The sequence below is a fragment of the Setaria viridis genome, chromosome 9 (genome assembly GCF_005286985.2).
Source record: "Setaria viridis chromosome 9, Setaria_viridis_v4.0, whole genome shotgun sequence".
In the NCBI taxonomy this organism is placed as follows: domain Eukaryota; kingdom Viridiplantae; phylum Streptophyta; class Magnoliopsida; order Poales; family Poaceae; genus Setaria; species Setaria viridis.
In genome coordinates, this window is record NC_048271.2 from 53,534,671 (window position 1) to 53,559,413 (window position 24,743).

A 24,743-nucleotide genomic window follows, 5' to 3' on the forward strand; every position below is an offset into this window, starting at 1 on the left:
TTAGATATTCACATAATAATCTGCTCATGATTTGGTTGATATCACATAAAAATTCAGTGCTTGCTTGGTACTCTAATGGCTGCGTCCAACATTTTATTTGTTTGCTTTCTTCTTGTAGCGAAACTTGTGGCAAAGCTTTTGTCGTCCTTTGAGGGGAAAAAAATGGCGGCGGTTCCCTTGTTTAGCTAGGAGCAGCAGAATTATAGCGTTCCACAGTCGTAGTCAGCCATGGCGACTAGAGTCTTGGCCAGCAACGGCGACAGGAAGGTGTCCCTGAGGAACTTGACGACGACGTTGTTGCTCTGCTGGATGAAGCCGACGACGTAGGCCGCCGTGATGAGCTGGATGCTCCGCCACCGCCTGGCCTCCGCGTACTTTTCAAGTGCCGCCCTGATGACCCCATCGTGGCCGCCGCCGCCGCTCCCGGCCGCCGCGAAGGCCTCGCCCAGGCACCGGGCCAGGACGACGCCGTCCTCGAGCGCGGCGCACCCGCCCTGCCCGAGCTCGGGCGTCATCGGGTGGAGCGCGTCCCCCGCCACGCACACGCCGCCCCGGCTGATGCTGCCGCGGAGGAGCGCGAGCGGCGACCGGAACCGCAGCGGCGACGACACCACGTCGCTCATCTCGCTCCGCTCGATCGCGTCCAGCGCCGCTGCCGGGATCTTGGCCGCCCGCAGCTTGCCCAGCACGTGGCTCCGCATCTTGGCCACGCTCTCCTCGGCGTCCCCGTCTGCACGCGTGAAGCCGGACGGATCGATCAGCCGACGAACGTGCACGAGTCGTTGCAACTCGACACATGTCAGTCAGATAGGCAATGTTGAAGAGGAGAGTGATGCGTACCGGCGGGGGAAGGGTACCAGGTGTAGTTCCAGTAGACGGAGGTGTCGGAGCAGGGCAGGACGCCGGAGCGGAAGCCCTGGCCGATGAACTGCAGGATCTCGGGGCCGAAGCAGTGGCCGGCCGGGTACTCGGCGAGGCCCCTGGTGGCGGAGCGCCCCGAGAGGATCGGCTTCGGAAGGCCCAGCCATTTCGCCACCACGGAGTTCACGCCGTCGCACCCGATCAGAACCTTTTAGCGAGCAGCAACAGTAGAATCGATCGATCGTGTCAGCATGTTCATTGTAAGGAAGAAGAGAAGCTGATTGAGTGCACGATCATGACGTCGGCGGGTCGGTATCTCACCTTGGTCTTTATGATGGAACCGTCAGCCAAGTGCAGGACCGTGGCGTTGCCGTCTTCCTCGATGGCGACGATCTTGGACGAGTACCGGATGGTGCCCTTGGGCAGCTCGTTCTCGAGCGTCTGCAGCAGGAAGTCCCGCTTCACGCACCGGATTTCGTGTGGCCCGCTGATTTGACAAAAGAAATTGACAAGGGGTGTTCAGATGTTTGCTCGTCAGATCATGCCGAGACTGATTGGAGTTCTCTGAAAAAGGAAACGGATTGTATTTAAGCATGGTTTCAGAGTTTCGGTACCTTTTCGCCTGCATCTTGAGGCTTACTTTCGCAGCAGGTTCGCCAGTGGCAGCAGAGAAGGTAATCATCCTGTGAAAAAGTAAAACGAGTCACGATAAAATTGATTTCTTCTGGTCTAGCAAGACTCAATTGATTGATTTCCAAAAGTATTATGATTTTGGAGTTCTGGGCTGGTTAATGGGCCGGCAGAGTAAGTGGGCTTGCATATCATGAGAGGCTTATGGGTTGGAAATCAGCACAATTCCCACAGTAGCATATTGGGCTACAACTAAACCGGCCCAAGAGACAGTTGTTAATGGAAAGTTTCTTGGGCCAATATGGTTAATGGGCTAGATATAAAAAATGGGTGTAAAATCTCCATTGTCTAATCTTGGGCCAATATCGTTAATGATCTCGGGGAACCTGTTAATGATCTCGGGAACCTATATAACTTCCAGTAGTATTTTTTTTTATCTAACTTCCAATGTTTAAGATTCGTACGATGGTTGAGATTAAATGTGGAGGTAGGAAGCGCGTGCGAGCGTGCCACAGGGAACCAGCCGGTGGACTGGTGGATGACAGGTGTTGATCGCTGGTTGGTGTGGTTGGAAGGGAATCTAGTTTGAGATTCAAACTTCAAATTCAATTTTCTCTTAAACTGTTAATCTATTTTCAAATCCGTTTCTCAACACGCGTGTTAGTTAGAATTAATTGGCTTGTTCGCTTGAGCTGGCTGTTGCTGCAGCTTATGAGCCAGCCATTCAGCTGCTACAGTAGCTGATCAGCAATGCCGGGGAGCCACTGGCACCAGTGGATCCAGGTGTGAGTTCCTGCCCTTGCGCCGGCAGCAACGTGGGCGGGCGAGCGACAACAACGGGGCGGAGGGCAGCATCCGCGGGCTGGCTGGCGGCGGGGGAGGGGCCGGCCGGAGGCGGGTGGGCGGCGGCGGATCGGGTGAACAACAACGGCGGAGCTGGGTGGGGCGGCAACAGTGGGGCGGAGGGCGGCGGCGGCGGGCTGGTTGGCGGTGGGGGAGGGACCGGGCGAAGGCACGGTGGGCGGCGGCGGATCCGTGGGCGGGTGATGCCGGTAGGGTGGAGGGCGGCGGATCCGTGGCGGGCGATGTCGGCGGGGGAAGACCGGGCGAAGGTGGGATGGGCGGCGGTGGTTCCGTGGGCGGGCGACGACGGCGGAGCTGGGTGGGGCGGAGCTGGCGGCGGCGGCGGGCGAGGGGTCGGGCGGAGGCAGGGTGGGCGGCGGTGCCAGGCGGAGTCCGGGGCGGCGGTAGGAGGCGACGGGAGATGGGAGATGCGGTGCGAGTGCGGCATGAGAAAAATAAGCACAGTTGTTTGGCGAGCTGCTGGGCTGTTGCTGTTTGGGCCGCAACCGAACGGCTGGGCTGTACAGCAACAGTTGCAGCCCGTCAGAAAATCTCAAGCCACAGGCCTAATGCCACAAAACAAGATCCAATAAGTATACTTTTATTTTTATTTTTAAAATCAACATTTAGAACATACCATTTCAACATTTAGATATACTGTTTCAACATTTTTTTAAAAAACTGTTGAACTAGTCTGTCTAAAATGTTGAATCTATTATTTAAAAATATTGGACATACAGTTCGACATTTACAATATGTTTTTGTGAAAAAAAAAGTTGCTCAACGAGCTCCAGCACGTGTTCTGCTGCTATTTTTGCTAGGGGCTATGTCCTGCTATGTGTGCTTCGGCTTCACCTACGCTACGCCGCTAGTAATTGGTCCAGCCACTTATGATGTACTTGGGTCGTGCGATGCTGGACCTTCCACTGATGCACCTCGTCTTTGCGCGGGCCCGGTGGAACAGGATTTTTACGTGGGCTTTTGCTGGGCTTCAAAGTTCCATAGCTTAACCAGCTTGCGGTAGTTGCATAGTAGCTCGGGTGGCTGCTGGAAGGGTGTTCGCCCAGACCGTCCGGACCTAGGTGCTTCGTCGGGGTTTTCTCCAGTTATGCTCAGGTTTAGTCTTGAGTTCGCTAGGGTACTCGCGCGTGCACGTACTGCACGTTCCCGTGTACCGGAGGTTTAGGCCTCCCTATCTCTTTCGTAAGCATGTGTATGGACGCGCACGCGCGTGTGGTGTGAGTGTGAAGTGCGTTGGTGGTGTGCGTCCTTGTTATATTCTCTAGTTGCATCGGAGCCCCTTAATGAGCTGGCTTCTTCCATCTTTTAAAAAGATGGAAATTAATCTAGCCTGGCTTCACCTACTCAAAGGGTCAAGGCCAAGGAAACAAAGTGCTAACCTCTCGTAAAGCAAATGGTGCTCCCGGATCTTGTCCCCAACGCCGAGGCTATCGAGTGCGCGGAAGGCGTTCGTCCATGTCGTGAACGCGAACCCCGACGCGCGCAGCATCGGCGACGACTCTAGCACCAGGCTCCTCACCCCTTTCCTGCACGGCACGAGCACGACACGGCCAGTTCGTCAGTCAACTCGACCGCGATCTGAATTGCTGAATTGTACTACTATACTGGAGTCTGGAAAGCAGATGTGCTAGCTTACCTGTGTAGTCCGAGTGCCGTCGCGAGGCCGGCGAGCCCGGCGCCGGCGATGACGATGTCCTCGACGGCCTCCATGGCTTGCGCTTGCGCCGGCTGTGGGCGCATGTTGCCTGCTTGGTGGGAGTAGAACGAGAAGAGGCAGCAGACAGGGCCAAGAAGAAAAGCTCAGAGGATAAACTACGTTCTGATGGTCCAGGAGCTTCATTGATGCCTCTGTTTATAGCAAGATGCTAGAGTGTGGCTGGCATGGCCGGATGGTCACTGGCAACTTCGCATGACGACGCACCGGCGCATGGGTTGTTGCATTGGTTCTCGGAACGGGGGAGATGACCGGACTCTGGAAGGAGAAGTTGGAATTTGGTCCAGCGAGGCGGCCGATGTTTCCGTAGCGGTCAAGCTGCACATGCAGAAAGCAGCAGCAGCAGCAGCAACCTGGAGATCGCATATAGTAACTGAAAATTGTTCCAAAGGTATCCGACATGGTCCGCACCTCACCTAGATAGAACCTGAAGGACTCTTTGCATCTCATCATTTGCTTCTTCTATGCTTAGGAAGTCAGTGAGTCACTAGGGCGGCTTGTGTCAACAAAACTATAATCCATTGGTACCCATGTTATTGTGGATTTGTGGGTGCACTGTCGCTTTCTCCTGCTTGCTTTAGCAAGAACATACTCTCGCCCGGAGTAGTAGCCAACAAAAAGGAATCTCGAGTTTATTAGCCAACGTTTAAAAAGCCGGGGGCGGCTTGTGTTAGGGCTTGTTTGGTTTCAGGGTGTTAAAGTTTAACACCCGTCACATAGGATGTTTGGATACTAATTAGAAGTACTAAACATAGGCTAATTTCAAAATTAATTGCATAGATGGAGTGTAATTCGCGAGACAAATCTAAAACCTAATTAGTCCATGATTTGGCAATGTGATGTTACAGTAACCATTTGCTAATGATGGATTAATAAGGTTTAATAGATTCGTCTCGCGAATTAGCACAGGGTTCTACAATTAGTTTTATAATTAGCTCATATTTAGTTATCCTAATTAGCATCCGAACATCCGATGTGATACTGTTAAGTTTAGCATCTCGTATCCAAATATCCCCTTAGTAAATTGCAGGAGTAATAACTAATTTACTAGCAGGAGTCTAGGATCCGTGTGTTTCGTGGTTGTCACCATCTCTCCCTAGTAGCACACTCTAATTTTGAAGATACTCCAAGTCGATAACGTGGCAAAACACAAAGAGAATGGCAACTGTGCTTCTCTTGGTAAAAATCCTGCACGGATCTAAGAGGACAATTATGTAATTTAATAACTGTAACGAAATTTAAGAATTAGAGGAGCATCGAGTTCAGTCTATGAAGCGTATATTGCAAATGGCATCGAGTAGGTTCATTCAATCCACCGTTCGCTGAGTTTTATGTCAAGCAAAAGCTCAACCTTTTTTCGAGATAAAGGTGATATTTGGTATGAAGTTTTTGTATGAAATGAAACATTCCAAAATTTTGAGGAGCATGGAAAACCTTGAGTGGAAACTTCTAGGTTCAGAGCATTTTTTTTCTACCCTCTGAGTCCATTCAATCAACCGTTCGTGCTACGACTCACGGGATTAAGGATACACCAGATGAATGGAGACTATATTAGATGAGATTTATGCATACAAAAATAAAAAAAAGGCCGAGAAGCTTCTTCGATACAATTTATTTATTTATGGTACTAGGATATTCATTTTCTAATGAAGGGAATATAAATTCCAACATATAAATTCATGAGTTTACCACAACACCTAACACCTCGAGATCACGTTTCACGGGGACGCACGAGCATAAAAGTAGAAGACGACGAGCTAGTTTGAGAGCGTGCCGCAGTCATAGTCCGCCATTTTCAGAAGCCTCCCTGCGAGCACTCCAGACAGGAACTTGTCCCGCAGGAAGCTTACGATTGCATTGTCACTCTGCTGTATGAAGCCGACCGTGTAGGCGGTCGCGACGAGCTCGACGCTCCTCCACCGCCTGATCCTTGCGTACTCGCGGAGGCCCGCCTCGATTCTCCCGTTCTCGGCGCTACCGCTACCCTTGGCGTCCTTGCCCGCAAGGGCCTCGCCGAGGCATCTGGCCAGGATGACGCCGTCCTCCAGCGCCGAGCAGCCGCCCTGGCCGAGGTCCGGCGTCATCGGGTGCAGCGCGTCTCCGGCCACGCACACGTTGCCCCTGCTGATGCTCGCGGTTACCAGCGAGAGCGGCGGCCGGAACCGCAGCGGCGCGGCGAGGACGTCGCTCATCTCGCTCCTGTCGATCACCGCCAGCGCCTCTTCTGGCACCTTCGAGCCCCGGAGCTTATCCAGCACGAACTGCTTCATCTTCGCCGCACTCTCGTCGACGCCCTTATCTGAATGAAATCTAAAAGGTTAGCATCGATTTTGTTCTGTAATTTTGATCGTGATGGATAACTGACCGTGTTCGGATCGAGTCCAGGTGAAGAACCAGTAGATGTCAGTCTCGTTGCAGGGCAGCATCCCGGAGCGGAAGCCGTGGCCGATGAACTGCAGGAACTCGGGCTCGAAGCCGTGGCCGTCCGGGTAATGCGCAAAGCCTCTCGCCGCCGCTCGCCCCGAGTAGGACGGCTTCGCGAGGCCGAGCCATTTCGCCACCACGGAGTTGATCCCGTCGCATCCGATCAGTACCTGCGGATGCAGAGGGTATCTTGCTGAACATTTCAATCTCCGGTATGCGAGATTCAGAAAAAAGAGATGGGGGTTACCTTTGCTCTCAGAACTGAGCCATCGGCTAGCTGAAGGATCTTGATGTCGCCATCCTCCTCGATCGAGACAATCTTGGAGGAGTAGCGGATGGTGCCCTTTGGTAGCTCCTCCTCCAAGGCCTGCAGCAGCACGTTGCGCCTGACGCAACGGATTTCATGGGGTCCTCTGCACCAGGGAGAAATATTCATGTCAGTTATATGCACCAAACCAATAGACGTTGTCAGAACGGCTGCGTGATTCAGTAGAGATCAGTTGTGATCTCACCGTTTCCCCTGCTGCGTGAGGTCTGCTTCTCGCACGATCTCTCCGGTGGCGGAAGAGATGACGCGCAACCTGTAGAACATTCAGCAAGGGAGCACTGGACTCAGCGTTGCAAGCGTCGGAGCAGGCAATCAGCGATGCAGGCACATCGGAGACGAAGAAACCAGCAGCAAGGCAAGCCCGTCGGAAATAGAAATTGGAGATGCATATATAGAGATATATAGGACGGGTAACAACGTACCTCTGGGCCTGCAGGTGCTGCTCCCAGTTTGTAACATCGACCGGGATAAAAGACCCCTTTTATCCCGGTTGGTATTACTAACCGGGATAAAAGGGTTCGAGGGATTTAGTCCTGTTCCAGTGACCTCGTTGGGGACCCTTTTATCCCGATTTGAAATACCAACCGGGATAAATGACCCCCTTTTATCCCGGTTGGTATTACTAACCGGGATAAAAGGGTTCGAGGGATCTAGTCCTATTCCAATAACCTCGTTGGGGACCCTTTTATCCCGGTTTGAAACACCAACCGGGATAAATGATCCCCTTTTATCCCGGTTGGTATTACAAACCGAGATAAAAGGCTCTCGACCCTTTTATCCCGGTTGGTGTTTCAAACCGGGATAAAATGCCTCTCAGGATCTTTTTTTCACACTAGCCTTTGCAACGGGGATAAAAGGTCCCGGTTGGTGAGCCCCCCCACCAATGACAGAGCTTTAGTCCCGGTTGGTAAACCTTTTATCCCGGACCAACTTTAAACCGGGACAAAAGGGGGCGCATCGAAAGTCAATTCTCTACTAGTGTTAGGCTCAAAAGATTCGTCTCGCAAAGTACAACAAAACTATGCAATTAGTTTTAATTTCGTCTAAATTTAGTACTCCATGCATGTACTGCAAGTTTGATGTGATGGAAAATCTTCTTTTTGCATAGTGTTAAAGTTGGGAGTTGAGGTGAACAAGGGCTAGGACGGGTAACAACGTACCTCTGGGCCTGCATATGCTGCTCCCTGATCTTGTCGCCCACCCCGAGGGCGTCGAGCGCCCGGAAGGCGTTCTTCCACGTCGTGAACGCGAACCCCGACGTCCGCAGCGACGGCGACGACTCCAGCACCAGGCTCCTCACCCCTTTCCTACGGCGCGGGAACAAGTTACGAGTGTGCAGCAGGTCAGGTATGCAGCAGAGCGAGACCAGCTGGATCGGTTGGCATATATGGACAATTGGACAGGACAAGTAGCTATAGGCAGTAGCCGAAGGCACCTGCATACCTGTGCAATCCGAGAGCCGCCGCGAGGCCGGCCATCCCGGCGCCCACGATCACGACGTCCTCGGCGGCGTCCTTCCCCTGCATGCTTGTGACGGCGGCGCGGCTTCTTCTTCCAGGGGCAGTGGGAAACTAGCAAGCAAATGGAATAATGGCCGTGCTAGTAGCTTGCCAGCTCGGATTAATGGCGCGACCGAGTGACTGATGACCAAGTGCTGACTGCTGAGCGAATCAAGAAGACAAGAACACTTTCTTTGCACGAGACTCAGGAGCTCCCGGTAGCTGGTTATAAGGAAGTGAGCACTGAGGAGTGAAGCCTAAGTTTGAAGAGTCACGGCCGACGTCACTGCTGATGGTGTGGCGAGCGGCAGGTAGTGCGGTCCGTGTAGTTGCGTAGACCAGGGAAGGGCTGCTATCTTCCTGACGCAGACGTGAAGATGGATAGGCTTTCTCCGGGAAGCTGAATGTAGGAGGAGCAAAATTATTGTTATAGCACTGTAGCACACTGTAGCATTTCGTTTGTATTTGTGAATTATTATCCAAATATTGACTAATTAGGCTCAAAATATTCGTCTCGCAAAGTACAACAAAATTGTGCAATTAGTTTTTGATTTCGTCAACATTTAGTACTCCATATATGTACCGCAAGTTTGATGTGATGAGGAATCTTCTTTTTACATAGTGTCAAAGTTGGGAGTTTTGAGGGAACTAAACATGACCTCAGTGAAGTTCGCACACCAGGCAGCATTTTCGTCAAGTTTCCTTTTCGATTGCGATCTTTTGGAGAACGATGGGTCCGCAGCTCTGCGTGGCTGGTCGCTGCCATGTGGGCTACAACAAAGCTAACTGGCTGGGCTATCCAAGTGCAGCAATCGATCTATGTTTCCTAGAGATGACTTTTCTTCTCTTGATTGATGCATCGTTTCTTCTATCATCCGAGTAAAATGCACGTGCGGACCTTGAACTTTGGAATGGTGTGTCATCTAGGTCCCTAAACTTCCAAAATGCACATTCCGATTCTCAAACTTACTAATCGGTTTACGTGAGGTCCAAATCACCATTACTTAACTTAAATCACCATGTATACTGTGGGGCCCACGTGTGATGCCCATCGCTCTTTTCTTATTCGCTCTTTCCTATCGCCCTCCTCTCATCCCCTCCCCCTCCATGGTCCTCTGATGAGCCCTTGACGACGGGATCTTGTACTTCCCCGTGGTGACAGCCGAGCCTTCTCCTCGTTGAGCTCTCAACAGCGGGATCCCATCCTCGCCTGTGCTGTTTTTCGATGGTGGCGGTCGAGCTCATGACCGCAGCGACGCCCATGCTTGCACGGCTGAGTTGCCGAAGGAAGAGCGCCATGAGGCGGTGGGCGAGCTCGCCATGGCAATGTCTTTGCTCCGACCTCAACTCGCCGGCTCTACTCCGACCTCACTTGCACTGGCCCTCCTCCGACGCGTGTGCTAGTCCTACTTCAAGCTTGCCTGCAGCTGTGCTTTTCCCACTTTGAGCTTGGTGGCCCGCGGGCTCGATTGGCCCGAGCTCGCGACGTACTGCGACTACCACTGACGCATGGGTGCGTGCCTTAGTGCAAATAGTAGAAGTGAAATTAGCTACCTATATTTTTGTTTCCTTTTATTATCTATATACAAATTACATCCCACTAATATTTGATGGTATTAGTTTTTGACATGATCCAAAAAAAATACAATTAGGGGCCGCGCACGTAGCGCGCTTATCCACCTAAGTATACATATACTAAAGTTCCAAGATTTGAAGCCTCCTTATGCATCCTAGTTTCGTGTGGAACCCACTTATTGTTCAGGTGGGACACACACTATTGTTGAGTTGATCCATGATTTTTTAAGAAAAACTACCGATTTGTTTTTTCTATTATTTGCAGTTACATTGTATGGAAAATATAAAATATATTTAATGTTTTCCTACGTATAAAAATAATAACTAAACTTTATATACTACGTTGTAGCTCTAGCTCTACTGTTTTTTACCCGGCGCACGCACGCACCCGTTCCCAAACCAGGGGTGAGGATTTCTCAGCAGAACCGAGACGGCCATCGTTTTTGGCAGATGGACATGCCCGTGTTACCTGTGGAGCCCGAGGGCCGTCGCGAGAGGCCGGCGAGCCCGGCGCCCACGACGACGACGTCCTCGACGGCCTCCTGTCGCTGCATCCTTCCAAAGAACTGACAGCGTCGAGCGAACCAGCAACAAGCTCAAATCTGAACCCACAAGTGGTTCTGATGGTTGCCTGCTTGGCCACAACGTCACTGCTGATGAGCAGACGAAGCTATGGACCTGATCGTGCCATGATGGCGTGACGTCTAGCATAGAGTGGGTGGGGCTGCTATTTCCCCGGTGCAGAGGTGAAATTGGACACGCTTTCTGTAAGCACTATGGTTGCATCGACGACATCACAAGAGCAAACAAACGCCATATCGCCAAAGTTCACTGTTCACAGCTCACAATCATATCGCTGCAGTTTTGCAGAGTTTACTCCCAGGGCCTGTTCGCTTCAGCTTATAAGCCGGCTGAAAAGCTGAAACGGCTGATTTGTTGTGAGAGGAAAATACTGTTTGGTGGCTGAATAAGCCAGTCTCTTGAAGTGCTGTGTGGGCCGCTGGTCTTCTTGTTGGGCCGTTACGGTCCAGCACAACATTCTAGCCCGGCCCATGAGTTCCCCTGGTCCCATGTAGCGGCAGGTCCCACACGCACGAACAAAATCGCTGGGGTTTAGCCGCGGCGCCTCTCTCTCCTCACCTAGGGTTTGCGGATCTGCTCCGCCTCGCCGTCGGCTAGCCTCCGCCGCGTGACGCCATGGACTTCGACGAGTACGAGTACCTTGAGAAGACGGTGGAAGCGTCCGGGGTGCCGTCCAACGGCGCCGCGGCCCCCGGGTCGGGGGAGAAGGAGAAGGACAAGGAGCGCAGCTCCCGCCGCCGCTCCTCGGGCGGCGACGAAGAGCGCGACGACGTCGAGCGCAGATCTAAGCGTTCTCGCTCCGAGGAAGGCCGCGACCGCGACAAGGAGCGGCACCGGGATCGGCACCGGGACCGCGACCGGCACCGCAGCAGTCGGGAGCGGCGAGACCGGGATCGCGACGACAAGGAGAAAGAGCGGGAGAGGGACAAGGACAGGAGGAGCCGTGATCGCGATCGCGAACGGGAGAAGGAGAAGGAGAAGGAGAAGGAGAGGGAGCGGGGGAGGGAGAAGGATAGGCAGCGGAGGAGCCGGAGCCGGTCGGAGCGGCGGCGTGATGACGAAGAGCGTGACCGCTACCGTGACCGCGATGTCAGGTGCATGTCCATGACCACTTTAACTCCGAGCTTTTCCGAAACCGCTAGAACTTGATCTGTTTTTTTTTTTTGGTTGTGCTGGCTTATATGACATCATCACTAAGTTTTTAAGTTTCAGTGGAGGAAGCGGGGTAGATTAGTTGGTTGGCTTGACTTACAGACAAAGTTATGCCTGAATATTAGTCTCATTGCATGCAGCTAAGCACAAAGCTTGTTAGAACACTGGTTTAAACTAGCACAGATAAAGATCGGATTACATCTATTGCTTTGTACTTGTACCAAAAGTTTCTCATTCCATGTGTTATCGATATGATTTTTGTGATATTCAATAAAATCGAGCATTAGTGTGGGGACTTGCAGACATGGTATGCTTCAGTGATCTTGAGATGTTTTTTGACAGCAGTATGGCCTGGGAAATTGGGTCAGACTTTCGAATACTGTTTTTGTGAGATAGGAATTAGCAATTAGCATTACACTAGTACAAGAGAAGTGTACTTTGTGATGGTTAGATGAACACTATGATGCCATCGATGATTAATCTGTTTTCCTGCATCCACGATGTGGAGCTGAACTGTATTTGTTGTGTGACAGAAATGCTGTTCAAGTTGTGTGTTGGGCTTTTTTTTTTCTGAGGCATTTCTTTTTACTGTTAACAACATTCAGTGTTCAATGCACTGCACAAACAACTATTTGTTTTCCGTGCTATTAAGTTGCAATAGAGAATTCTGTAGTGAGAGCATCCCATCTGGCAGGTGTGGACGTTGTCCGCATCATGCTACCTTTTTGTCTTTATAGCAGATTACACCGTGCGCAGAAGATTGTTGGACCTGTACTTTGAGACGGAATACGTTGTGTACTTGGTATTCCATTATCATTTGAGCTCGCAATATAATCTTTCTTTCTTTTTTTACTACATCAATTCATACGAGGGATTCTCTTTTCACAGACGTAGGAAAGAGGAGGCTGCGGAACCTGAAGTTGATCCTGAAAGAGATCAGAGAACTGTGTTTGCTTACCAGGTAGCATTTTGAACAAGTCTTTCACATTGTAGTCTCTGTAACCTTCAATCTGAAGCTAATTGTTTAAAATTACAACTGCAGTTATCTTTGAAGGCAGATGAAAGAGACGTGTACGAGTTCTTTTCTAGGGCTGGAAAGGTGATAATCGTTCTGATTGCAATTTCTTTTAATTATGCTAGTCTGGCTGGTGCTCGTTATGTTTGTTATGTTCATACACATGGATTCAGTATATACAATGTTAGTTTGCTAGAGTTCCCTGCAGGTTAAATATAATATGCTTGAGAGAATGTAAATTTGTTAGTAGATCAGACTAAACGTTTGGATCCATGGACTAATTTTTAGTTTGGATATTTTGATACCAATTAGAAGGACTAAACTTGAGCTAATTATATAAAACTAATTGCATAAGCCGTGCCTAATTCGCGAGACGAATCTATTAGGCCTAATTATTCCATGATTAGCACATATTTACTGTAGCATCACATGGGCAAATCATGGACTAATTAGGCTTAATAGATTCGTCTCGCGAATTAGCCTTCATTTATGCAATTGGTTTTGTAATTAACCAATGTTTAATACTCCTAATTAGTATCTAAACATTCGATGTGATAGGGACTAAACTTTAGTCCGTGGATCCAAACAGGGCCTAAGTTGATAGATGCATAGATATGTTTACCCACATTTTACAACAAAGCCTTTCAGTCCCTACAACAAAGCCTTTCAGTCCTAAGTAAGTTGGAGTAGGCTAGAGTTGAACCCCAACAGGAACCACTAATCAAGGTTTACCCACATTTTGGAGTGATAAAATATTTTTTGTTTCTAGCCATTTCTTGCTTCCTTTTCTTATTGAATCAAATCAATTTTTTGCTTGAACTGTTATGTTTTCATTCTCTAGGTCCGGGATGTTCGCCTCATTATGGATCGAAATTCACGTCGTTCTAAAGGAGTTGGGTGAGTACCTATACTAATACTAATAACAATTAGCAACTTACACTGTTATACAGCGTGTATTCTTGGTGCATAGCCCTGCACTTCTGTTTTTAGCATGGAGGGAGCAATATTGCGGTCTTTCCTTCGTTCCTTTTATTTCTTGACTTGGCTTGATATGCTGAATGGAAATTTTGTGCAACAACAAAAAAAACACTTCAATTAACTGGCACAGTTTCATATTATTGAAAACATAGGGTTTCCTGTTGCTCTTCAATCTGTATGCTCTCGGGAATTGAATAACCAAAAACTGGTAAGGGTGGGTTGTTCTTTTGGAGTCCTCATGGTTCCCTGATTTTTAGCTCTTTGCAGCCCATGAATTCGTGGCCCTAGATTAAGGCATTGTCTTTCAAGGCCTCATATAATAAATTGTTTATTTTGGCATAACCTGGTTGGTTTGGCAGCATTTTCCCTGTTTTTTCTCAAGTGGTGGGCCCTGAAATAGATGCGGTGTATATTGGTGGATGGAATGGGTTTCCTGAAGCTGAATGTTGTGGTGGCAGCTAGAGGGAAAAAGTGAATTAGTAAACGAATTTAGGGCTCACTTGGTCAGCTTAGGAGCCATGAGAGGCAGCCCAGTAGGAATGAGGAGATGAAGATAAATTGGCAGGGACAATTCCAGTGGTCTAACGGGGATGATGTCTTGTGGAGGTGAGGTTGAAAGTTTTCGCCCTCCCACAGAATGTGGTTCGCTTAAGTCATTATTTGAGATTGTGTTAGCCCTGTATTACTGTGTTTTCATAACTTAACCGTTCCTGGTACTCGTAAATCATATCAGACCAATCTTGAAATGCATGTTTGTTAAATTTGACTGGCCTTCCTGTAGAAAAGTTAAGGTTACGCAGTTAACAAGATTGTGCTGTCAATTTTGTGTCTCATTATGCACATCAGTTGCATCGCAAGCTCATATTTGCACTTCTCCCCTTTAAGTAAACTTGCTAGTAGGTCTATTACAGGATTTCAAATATTACTAACTATATTTGGTACATTGTTGCCCCTAGTTCTGGATTAACATCTGCATTTAACTGTAGTTACATACTTCTTATGGGGAAAAAATATTCATCGGTTTTTCATACTCGGCAGGAATATTTATAATTTGGTGTACCTGCTGGAATAATCAGCAACTTATGAGTAAGATGGAATACAAGATCATATTGGTGACAGTAAGCTGTGCGGAGCATCACAGTTCCGCATTATTGGAGTCAATTTCAATGCTAAATTGAAACTAACCTTGATTTAAAATTATCAAATGCAAGATTCATTTAAACTGATCTAAAATTTTGAACATAAAGTAACTATTAGAACAATGTTTGCTTCGTTTATGGCTGGATAGTCTGATTTTTTTCATGCTATTCACATTATGCAGGTACATTGAATTCTACGACGCTATGTCTGTTCCAATGGCGATAGCTCTTTCTGGTCAGCTGCTTCTTGGTCAACAAGTAATGGTTAAGCCTTCAGAGGCTGAAAAGAATTTAGTCCAGTCAACTGCTTCTTCAAGTGGAGCCGCTTCAGGTGGAGCAAGGAAGTTGTATGTTGGAAATCTTCACTCCAACATTAATGAGGAACAATTGCGACAGGTCCATATCGAACATATTGTTCTCTAGATTTTATGTGCTTGGAGCAAATTGTCTCTTGATTATTCATATTATTAAATCTTTTTTTTGTGGATATTCATATTATTAAATCTTATTCCCAGGTCTTCGAACCATTTGGGCAAGTGGAGCTTGTCCAGCTGCCGTTAGATCCACTGACTGGGCTATGCAAAGGTTTTGGTTTTGTGCAGGCAAGTGTCTCTGTACGAAGCAATTTTTTGTTTTTGTTAGCGCTTGTTTCTCACCACTTCTATTTTGTAATTTAGTTTGCACGCCTTGAAGATGCAAAAGCGGCTCAGAGTTTAAATGGACAACTTGATATTGCAGGGAGAGTAATTAAGGTAAACATTATGTTTCATAGTTACCAGAGCTAGTCTTAGATAATTTTTTGGCTGTCTGACGTTATAGTAACCAATTGGCCAGGTTTCAGCTGTGACTGACCAAGCGGGTATGCAAGTTAGTGGAGCAACTACTGGAGATTTGGATGATGATGAAGGTGGAGGCTTGGTGGGTGTCATTCTCATTTATTTGAGATAATCTGACCATCTGAGTAGTCTGAACTTTGTCATTAATGTGTTCTCTTTTACCTTTATTATTACTAATTTTCAAGTATGATGTAGGAATCAAAATATTAGCAAATGCCAATCGTAGTATTTCTTTTATTCCCCTTTTAATATTCCATATAGTGGTTGTGTATCCATGCATACCTCTACTTCCTTTAAATTAGCTAAGTGCATTTGGCCTACCATATTTGGTGGGTTCCTGCACTACTGGCTCCCAATTTTAAAGACCTGAGCACTTATGTTGCACATAAGATATTAAAGATGCTGAATGGTCACCCTTTTCTCCTGTCTTATCAATTTAGCATCTGTTATCCTGATTTTAGAAGTTGATAAACAGAATTTGTATACATTTTCCTATTTTTTGTTTACATGACAATACATCTTTCCATGATGACACCAGCCAACTAGTAAATTCTGCAATTATTACTTCCATAGTAATTATTTCATGCTTGATCTGTCCTTAAAAATGGGCCTAACTTCATAGAAGGAATGAGTGCTCATACCTCTTACCTTATAACCATCAGTCTGGCACCATAACGTCTCAATTACGCCCTGTTTATAACTATTGGTAGGCACGATGGTAGTAAATAATTTTTAAACATTATGTTTGATGTGTGTTCCTTGATGTATGCAGGCACTGAATGCTAGTTCCAGAGCACTTCTTATGCAGAAATTAGACCGGAGTGGCATTACAACCAGGTATATTTTTAGAGGTTGATTGCATGATAATTATCCTGACATACCTCGATCGCTGCTACTTCCTTAAATCTTATTTTAGTATCATTCCATCTTTGTTGATTATTTATTAATTGGATTTATATTAATTATTAAGTGGTGGTGGGGCCTGTGCTTACTGAGCTGCTGAATGGACGATGCCTCCATGGTTTGATTAATTTGTTGTCCTGGGATGCAGAGGCTTCATTTCATTTTAGAATGTCAATTATCTTGCTTGCACAAGTGCTGTCATTTGTACCCAAATCTCTCATCATTGACCTCTACTATATTATCGTCAGGATTCATCCACCACTACAGCAACGCTGTTTCCATATATATCTAGCTTGTCAAGGTCATTCTCCATGGACCTCCTCCAGTTCTTTGGTGTAAAGTGGTTTGGCTGAAATATTCTGTTTCCTGCAGTTCTAGCGTCTAGTGCCAATCCCATTGATTGCAAATTTCAAGAGGGTGAATTGATGACGTTTAAAACTCGTTACAGTACCTTAATATTCTTAATGTGCCAATTCGATGCAAAATTTAAGTTGGTTTCATAAGAAGCTTTAGTCCTAGTGGCTTAATTTTGTTCCATTTTCAAGTCCTGAAGCAGATATGCTAGAAGTTTGTGTGGATATGTTCTTCTTTCTCTCTGTATATCTACTCAGTGCACGCATCATATCTTTTGTGTATCTGCAGTTTGGCTGGTGGGATGGGCACTGCTAGTTTGAATACTCCGGTTGGAATACCAGCTGTATCTGTCCTTGGTGCTGCTCCAGCTACAGCTCCTGTTCTGCACCCTACCGTGCCTGGTCTTGGTTCAATTCCTGGGGCAACTCTTCCAATTTCTACCCCGTCTATTGAGTTGGCTCCACCTAGTGAATGCTTATTGCTGAAGAATATGTTTGATCCAGCTGTAGAGGTAAGGATGATTTTTCTACTAACAGAAGGATTATTATGCCACATCATTTATTTGCTGCTCGTAGATCTGGAGGAGCTTGTTTATTTTGCATTGGTTGAACAAAGCTAACAGATAATTTACAATGCTATTTTTGCAGACGGATCCTGATTTTGATTTGGATATTAGGGATGATGTTCAGGACGAATGTTCCAAGTTTGGCCAATTAAAGCACATTTTTGTAGACAAGTAAGCCAGCATGCTCATTTTTAAATAAACCTGCTACTCTGCGCCTAAAATTCCAGTTTGCTCAACTCTTCAGCATGTTGCACTGCTAGTTTTCTTGCGATCATGGTACATAAATCTGAAGTGTCAGTGCACTCTTAAACATTTATTTCAGATAATAGTGGAGCAGCTCTGTGTCATCATTCTTTAATATCACACTTTTGAAGTTATTATGATTCTTATGGAGTAAAACACATGCTTAGTTCGATGCCGTTGAGACCTTTTGTGCTTCTGATAGCTTCCTTATGTTCTGTCGCTATCAAATCATCGGTCCACACTTTTTAAAATCTTCAACAGATCTTCCCCAAATTGCCCCCCAATATCTATCCTTTCTCTAACAAACATCTGTTGTTATTGTGGAGCAGAAATACTGCAGGTTTTGTGTACCTTCGGTTTGATAGCATAACAGCAGCTATGAGTGCACAGAAAGCACTTCACGGAAGATGGTTTGCGGGGAAGATGATTACAGCAACTTTCATGGTATATTAAATGCTACCTCCCTGTCTCCATTGTTTTGCTTTCCGCATTTTGAATATCTGTGATGAGCTTACTCAAATATTGATGTTTGTTTTGGCAGACGCCCCAGCAGTATGAAATGAAGTTCCCAAGCTAGTGGGCAGACGATTGGTTAACATGGAGAATAGCTTGGTCTCATGTACTGGCATTTCTACATTTCAGCATCTGAGCGTAGTCGTGTTAACTGTTAGGGCTAATTTGGAAGCCAAGGGCAAGACAACCCAGGGAAGGGGGCCCCAGCGTAGTCGTGTTAACTGTTAGTGGAGACTGGAGTGATTTAGTCACTTTGTCGTGTAACATTATGCCATCAAGGGGTTTGTAACATGGATTATGTCCTAGCATTTTGATCCAAAGTGTGTCTAAGTGCATATTTGTTTACGGAAACATGTGTATGAAAAGAAAAGAAAAGAAAAGAAAAGAAAAGAGAGAGCATGTATCTCTGGCAATTGGAAAAAAAGGGAGTTGTGTAGGCGGTATTGTTTGGTGTTCGTTTTCCCTTTTGTTTTTGGTGTGTGCAATGGAGTAATCCTTACGCTGATGTGAAAATGCAAATAGTGCCGGATTCTGGCGACTAGCTGTTCTGTGGATAAGGATCAAGGGCTACGGAATAAAAGGAGCAGTGGTGTGAGTTAAACACAAAATCAGTGTATTAACAGGTAACCAGAAATGAGACCGGGAGTCTGGAAAGCAAAGATCCCTTGCAATGTCAAAATATTCCTATGCTAGTTGAAAATAGAACGATTCTAATATGGTGAGTAGAAAATGGCCGGAGACCCATCCTGTAAATTTTGCGATGCAACTGAAACTGTCGCTTCTCCATTGTCCTGTTGCCAAAGCTGTATGGGGATAATTGCCCAATGTTTTGGTGCTGATAATGTTCCATCCACTTGAGAGCAAGGCTAATAATCTAGCCTGTTGCTGACTAAATACAAGTACCATGTCATATAAAGCCAACCATATAGCTAGCTTGTACAATGACTTGGCTAATAGATTGGCTAAGACGAGGATTTTAATAAAGACGCAAGATTTAATGATGGAGGCGACTCGACAGAGAGGGCTCTCCAGATAAGCAATCGGCGAGAGCTCCTCCCGGCTCCCATCCCCCCTCCGTCTCAGACTCCCACCCCGTGGCTCCTTATCCGTTCGAAAAAAAGAGCCTCGCACCTTCTCCGAGCATGGAGGCGACGCCAGCCTACCGCCCTCGCAATCCACCCCATCGCCAGCCTCCACCTCGCCCGCGTCGCCTCCGGCGCCGGCGAGGACTGCCCTGCTCCTCCCCTCCCCCCTCTCCTCCCACACCTCACCAGATCACCAGCTCCCCCGCCGCCCCTACCAGCTCCGGCAGCCGTCGCTAACCACTGTGGCACCAACGCCCCCCCCCCCCCCCCCCCCCCCCCCCCCCCCCTCCCCCCCCGGACCTGGCCCAACCGGCCTCCTCCACCACCATGGCGGGAGGCGCCGCTGCCGCCCGCCGTTCCGCCCACACCCCACCACCACCGCCGGTCCGGCACCCACCCCTCGGCCATCCCTCTAAGCCCGGCAGCCACCAATCCCCTCCCCAACCCGAAACTCGAAACCCTAACCCGATCTGGAGCTCGCCGGAGAGGAGGTGCTCGTCGGAGAAGAAGAGGTCGCCGGAGTGCTCGTCAGAGAAGAAGAGGTGATCGCTGGAGTTGGATTGCATCTTTGTTACTTTTCTTTTGGATTTGTTTTTTTTTCTTTTTTCCCTTTTCTGGCTTCCTTGATACCTTCTTTACCTCATTTTTGCCAAATAGGGAGGCTCTCGATTTCATCATAAATCGAGAGGCCTCTCTCCCTAGGATTTGCGTTTGATGATTGCATGTGCATTCCATCCCCTGTGCTCCGCATCTTTCTGGACGTGGAGATAGACGGTATTTTAGGAGCATTGTAACACAACTTCAAGCAATCAAACAATCAAACAAAGCTCATGCACCGAAATTGCGAGTTCATATTGAGCATGTGATGGGCTGTGGCTGCACAGTTGTTGAGCGCAGAACAATAGTTAAGCAAAGGCTCCCCTCCTGGCTTCGGCGGTGCAACTAGGGATGAAAACAGACAGGAACGGGCGGGAACCCCTCTCCCGTTTCCGTTATTTCATTTTATCAACAAAAACGGGACCGGTTCTGGAATAGTCGGGAATGGGAGCGGGATTAACGGGACTACGAAAACGGGTGGGAACCGGGTACTAAAACGGGAGCTCACGGGAGCTCATTGTTGATTTTTGTTGCTCGCTAGTTGCGAATCACATTTTGGTACCTCTATGAACTATTATTCAAATGATCTTTTAGAAAACATACGGTTATCATGACCTATTGGGTCATAAGGGTATTGAGCTAGAGCTAGACACATACTAATGCATATTAAGTCTATCCCAAATTTATTAAATACGAGATAAATACGAGTTCATCAAGGTTAAAAATGGGATCCCGCAAAAACGGGCGGGATAGACTCTCTCGCTTCCCGTCTCGTTTCCAAATTTGTCTATAAATACGATCACGGACGGGTGAAATGTGGAAAACAGTACGGTACGAGATTTATCCTGTTTGTTTTCAACCCTAGGCGCAACGCCGCCCACCGCTGCTGACACTAACTCGTCGGACTCCTGCGCCCCCGCCACCTCCACTTCCCACTGGGGGTCTCCCACCGCTCGGCTCCGGTGGCGCCCTCGCCACCTCTGCTCCCCGCTGTCTCTCCTGCCTCCACCGCCGGCCAGCGAGTCGCCCCGGGACTCCCTCTAGCCTCGCAAACACAGGTAACCTAAAAGCTTGCCGGTGAGCCCTCCGTCACCGGTGGAGGAGGAGGAGAGCAACTTGTCATTGCTGGATTGGTCAAAAAAATCGAGAGGTTCAAAACACTCGAGTGTGATTTAGTTTTCCCCTAAGCGAATCATGGAGAAAAAAAATAGATCAGGGGAAGGACTGATGCCCATGCAAGACAAGATATTCGAAGACGAAGACCATCTGTGCAGGAAATTCCGAAAACTGGATGTCAGCTATATTCGGCTCCTGATCCAATTCGACCTCCTGCTGCCCACCGCTTGCTCCCGCAGACCGCCGCCACGCGCGGGGCCTGCTTGAGTGCCGATCGCAGGCGCCATGGCTCGGCACGAGCAAGCCGCGCCGCTAGCCCTCGCCAAAGCGTGTCGCTCGCCCATGCCCGGCTTGAGCAAGTAGCCTACCCGCGCCGCGCTCGTCACCCGCCAGATGCCGCCGCGGGCATGGCTTCCGCGCCACGCGCGCGAGGTTCCGGCGCATCTTGCTGTAGCCTGCAGCTTGAGGACGAATTGGTGTCTGTGGTTTGGAGATGGTGATTTGGGGACGGATTTGGTGGTCATGGAGTGAAATTGGGGGATTTAGGGGATGTTTGTCCCACACCTAAACTTTAGCCCATGTTACATTAAATATTTAGATACTAATTAGAAATATTAAATATAGACTATTTATAAAATCTATTGCACAGATGGAGGCTAAATGACGAGACGAATCTATTAAACCTAATTAGTCCATGATTTGATAATATGCTGCTACAGTAACCATTTGCTAACGATAGATTAATTATGTTTAATCGATTCGTCTTACCGTTTAGCCTCCATCTATGCAATTAGTTTTATAACTAACTCATATTTAATTCCTCTAATTAATCCTGAAGAGTTGACGTGATATGTACTGTTTAGTTACTGAACTTGCGGAGGATTGCTCAGCTGCCCTGCAGGTTCTCGACGCCCGCCACTCGGACACGTTTTTAGAGATGGGGACGGGACGTTGCAGTACGAAGTACTTGGTGAGCACTTGCTTCAAGAGAAGGCATCTGCCATGTTTTCTGCTGTTTTCAACAAGCAGCTCACTTCTCCGTCTACCGCTTGTACGTGTCACAATATCAAATTGTTTCAATGCTTTTTTGTCTTGTTGTGTGCGTGTTAATAAGGGGTCGTTTGGATCTTTAGTCCTGACTAAAATTTATGTCACATCAAATATTCGGAGGCTAATTAGAAGGATTAAACATGAGCTAATTATAAAACTAATTATACAGATGGAGGCTAATTCACGAGATGAATCTATTAAGCCTAATTAATCCATCATTAGCACATGTTTACTGTAACATCATATTGTCAAATCATGGACTAATTAGATTTAATAGATTCGTCTCGCAAATTAGTCTCCGTCCGTGTAATTAGTTTTGTAGTTAGCCTATATTTAATACTCTTAATTAGTATCTAAACATTCGATGTGATAGGAATTTTAGAAGGTGCTAAAGAAACAAACACCCCCTAAGTCTCATGTCCGTTCTTCAGCCGTTCTCAGCATCGGGGCATGGACTAGCATGAAGAGTGAGACCGGTGCTCTCGACGTCAAAACAGCCGTCACGCCATATGCTGCGGCCACCAATGGCTGTAACCTCGCTCACAACGAGGGTACGCGCATGAGTATGGTTACAGTTGTAGCTACACACTCTGCAACTATATGGCAAGCACCTCATTCCACTTTTCAGGCTATGCGGGACACGGCTAGCGACGGAAAGATCGTGTCCGGTCGGATACTTCAGCCCTTGTTTACTTCACTCCCAACTCCCAACTTTGACACTATGCAAAAAGAAGATTCCCCATCACATCAAACTTGCAGTACATGCATGGAGTACTAAATGTAGACGAAATTAAAAACTAATTGCATAGTTTTGTTGTACTTTGCGAGACGAATCTTTTAAGCCTAATTAGTCAATGTTTGGACAATAATTCACAAATACAAACGAAACGCTACAGTGTTGCTATAGGAATTTGGGTTGTCCAAAGTTGGGCAAGTAAACAAGGGCTTAAGGCCATGTTTAGTTACTCCCAACTTCCAACTTTGATACTATGCAAAAAGAAGATTCCCCATCACATCAAACTTGCGGTACATGCATGGAGTACTAAATGTAGATGAAATTAAAAAGTAATTGCACAGTTTTGTTGTACTTTGCGAGACGAATCTTTTGAGCCTAATTAGTCAATATTTAGACAATAATTCACAAATACAAACGAAACGCTACAGTGTGCTACAGTGCTGTAACAGTAATTTGGCACCTCCCAAATTGGCCAACTAAACAAGACCAATTGCTCCTCTGATTTTATTTTGTGCCTGTTTAGTTTCCCAAAATCCCAACTTTAGCACTATGCAAAAAGAAGATTCCCCATCACATCAAACTTGCGGTTCCGCATGGAGTACTAAATGTAGACGAAATTAAAAACTAATTGCACAATTTTGTTGTACTTTGCGAGACGAATCTTTTGAGCCTAATTAGTCAATTTTTGGACAATAATTCACAAATACAAATAAAATGCTACAGTTGCGTATTTATAGTAAAATGCAAATTTTGCCACTCCCAATTTAAGAACTAAACAAGACCTTTTCAGTCAGTACACAAATGTTATCCAGAGTTCGGTTGCATGGTCGTACACAATGTGTCGCACAGTTGGTACACAATGTCGTTACATGTTTACTCTGATCCGCGATTCAGAAACTGCTTGATTACGCTATACGGCAAACACCTCTGTCTTATCAGATTTTGTTCTGCATGGACTGATGGACATGTAAGGTGCTTGATCAGTGACGGATGTATACACTCTATAGGGATATTAGCCGGCCCGAAGGACAGTCCTTATTCTTCCCTGCTTCCCTCGGCTCTCTCTTCTCTCATCATGGTCTCTCTCCTCCCGGCGGATCTCGGCGGCAGCGGCAGCGAGGTCGAGCACAATCGCCAGCAACAACGAACTCCAAAGATGCCCGAGGTCGAGGGATCCACGGGGACGAGCCCCTCCGTGTGAATAAGTAGAGGGCGGACCGGATCCATGGAGGGTGAGGTCCTCCTCGTGGATCTATGGGAGGAGAGGCCGAACCTACGGGAAGATGGTCGGGTTTGGTAGAGGAGGGCCCGGATTAGTGGGGGAGGGGAGGCGACCAAATTCAAGTGCCTTGTCGTCAGTGGCGAGGATCCATGGAGGGTGGCTGTGCGTGGATGCATGGATGTTGGAGGTCTCGTTGTTACCTTCTGGTTCTGGATTCGATGAGGCGGCGGCGAGATCTGGCAAGGCATAGGTGAAATCAACTCTCTCTTTGTGATTCATTTCCTCGTGCGGCATCCATGGAGGGCGGAGCTCAATTCCATAGTGGAAGAATGGTTTCTCCTCGTGCTCGGTGGTTGGGTAGAATGGAGGAAGAAGACTATTCTTGTTCTTGCATTTTGTTTTTTTTTTCAATTTTGTACCTTGCAACCCGAGAAAATCTTGCTGCTCGTGAACATTTTTTTTCTTTCAATTTTGTACCTTGCAACCCGAGAAAATCTTGTTGCTCGTGAACATAACTGAGAATTCTCGGTGATTTGTTGCTGTGACTACTGACTTGCAATTTTTGAGATGTATTCAAGAAAATTGCTCGATAGTTCTTTATGTACTCAAAATTGTTCATATTAATTTATTCCAAAACTAATTATTTATAGAATAATCTCGTGAGAAAAATAATAGATATGAAAAATACTTTTGAAAGTAAGAAACATCGGGATAGAATCATATTTACACAAAATTAAGAGGAGCAGGTAGACCGCAATACGA

General features: G+C 47.2%; 3 protein-coding genes across 10 annotated transcripts; 1 reads left to right on the forward strand and 2 right to left on the reverse strand.

Annotated features, from left to right (window-relative positions):
* Nucleotides 1-5: 5 nt before the first annotated feature.
* Nucleotides 6-4,426, reverse strand: LOC117837793 (monooxygenase 2). Its single transcript, XM_034717556.2, has 6 exons — nt 3,992-4,426; nt 3,735-3,881; nt 1,476-1,544; nt 1,183-1,348; nt 841-1,069; nt 6-730 (listed from the first exon to the last, which is right to left on the reverse strand). The coding sequence occupies exons 1-6, from the start codon at nt 4,093-4,095 to the stop codon at nt 201-203; spliced, it is 1,245 nt and encodes a 414-aa protein (XP_034573447.1). The 5' UTR covers nt 4,096-4,426; the 3' UTR covers nt 6-200.
* Nucleotides 4,427-5,589: 1,163 nt separating this feature from the next.
* On the reverse strand, nt 5,590-8,538 carry LOC117836399 (monooxygenase 2). Its single transcript, XM_034715811.2, has 6 exons — nt 8,265-8,538; nt 7,982-8,128; nt 7,006-7,074; nt 6,741-6,906; nt 6,435-6,663; nt 5,590-6,368 (listed from the first exon to the last, which is right to left on the reverse strand). The coding sequence occupies exons 1-6, from the start codon at nt 8,345-8,347 to the stop codon at nt 5,827-5,829; spliced, it is 1,236 nt and encodes a 411-aa protein (XP_034571702.1). The 5' UTR covers nt 8,348-8,538; the 3' UTR covers nt 5,590-5,826.
* Nucleotides 8,539-11,009: 2,471 nt separating this feature from the next.
* LOC117837371 (uncharacterized) lies at nt 11,010-24,573 on the forward strand. 8 transcript variants are annotated; one of them, XR_011896994.1, is made up of 16 exons: nt 11,010-11,571; nt 12,518-12,590; nt 12,672-12,728; nt 13,486-13,541; nt 14,944-15,157; nt 15,277-15,363; nt 15,439-15,513; nt 15,596-15,679; nt 16,370-16,434; nt 17,143-17,365; nt 17,502-17,590; nt 17,992-18,106; nt 18,204-19,802; nt 21,864-22,024; nt 22,455-22,574; nt 22,652-24,573. XR_011896994.1 is itself a non-coding variant. In XM_034716984.2 (13 exons), exons 1-13 carry the CDS (start codon nt 11,093-11,095, stop codon nt 18,237-18,239), a joined length of 1,653 nt encoding a protein of 550 aa, XP_034572875.1. In that variant the 5' UTR covers nt 11,010-11,092; the 3' UTR covers nt 18,240-20,101. The 8 variants fall into 8 exon arrangements, 1 of the variants encoding a protein (XP_034572875.1); XR_011896997.1 differs by having other exon boundaries at nt 21,864-21,943; XR_011896993.1 differs by having other exon boundaries at nt 21,864-22,574.
* Nucleotides 24,574-24,743: the final 170 nt, after the last annotated feature.

Excerpts from the sequence above, each read along its gene's own strand:
- LOC117837793 (XM_034717556.2), bottom strand. The coding sequence starts at position 4,095 with ATGCGCCCACAGCCGGCGCAAGCGCAAGCCATGGAGGCCGTCGAGGAC. Across the intron at positions 1,545-3,734 it reads CACCATTTGCTTTACGAGAG|GATGATTACCTTCTCTGCTG; the intron begins GTTAGCACTTTG and ends ACTTTTTCACAG. Across the intron at positions 1,349-1,475 it reads CTCAAGATGCAGGCGAAAAG|CGGGCCACACGAAATCCGGT; the intron begins GTACCGAAACTC and ends TTGTCAAATCAG.
- LOC117836399 (XM_034715811.2), bottom strand. The coding sequence starts at position 8,347 with ATGCAGGGGAAGGACGCCGCCGAGGACGTCGTGATCGTGGGCGCCGGG. Across the intron at positions 8,129-8,264 it reads GCGGCTCTCGGATTGCACAG|GAAAGGGGTGAGGAGCCTGG; the intron begins GTATGCAGGTGC and ends CCCGCGCCGTAG. Across the intron at positions 7,075-7,981 it reads CAGCATATGCAGGCCCAGAG|GTTGCGCGTCATCTCTTCCG; the intron begins GTACGTTGTTAC and ends AATGTTCTACAG.
- LOC117837371 (XM_034716984.2), top strand. The coding sequence starts at position 11,093 with ATGGACTTCGACGAGTACGAGTACCTTGAGAAGACGGTGGAAGCGTCC. Across the intron at positions 15,158-15,276 it reads ATGAGGAACAATTGCGACAG|GTCTTCGAACCATTTGGGCA; the intron begins GTCCATATCGAA and ends TCTTATTCCCAG. Across the intron at positions 15,680-16,369 it reads ATGATGAAGGTGGAGGCTTG|GCACTGAATGCTAGTTCCAG; the intron begins GTGGGTGTCATT and ends TGATGTATGCAG.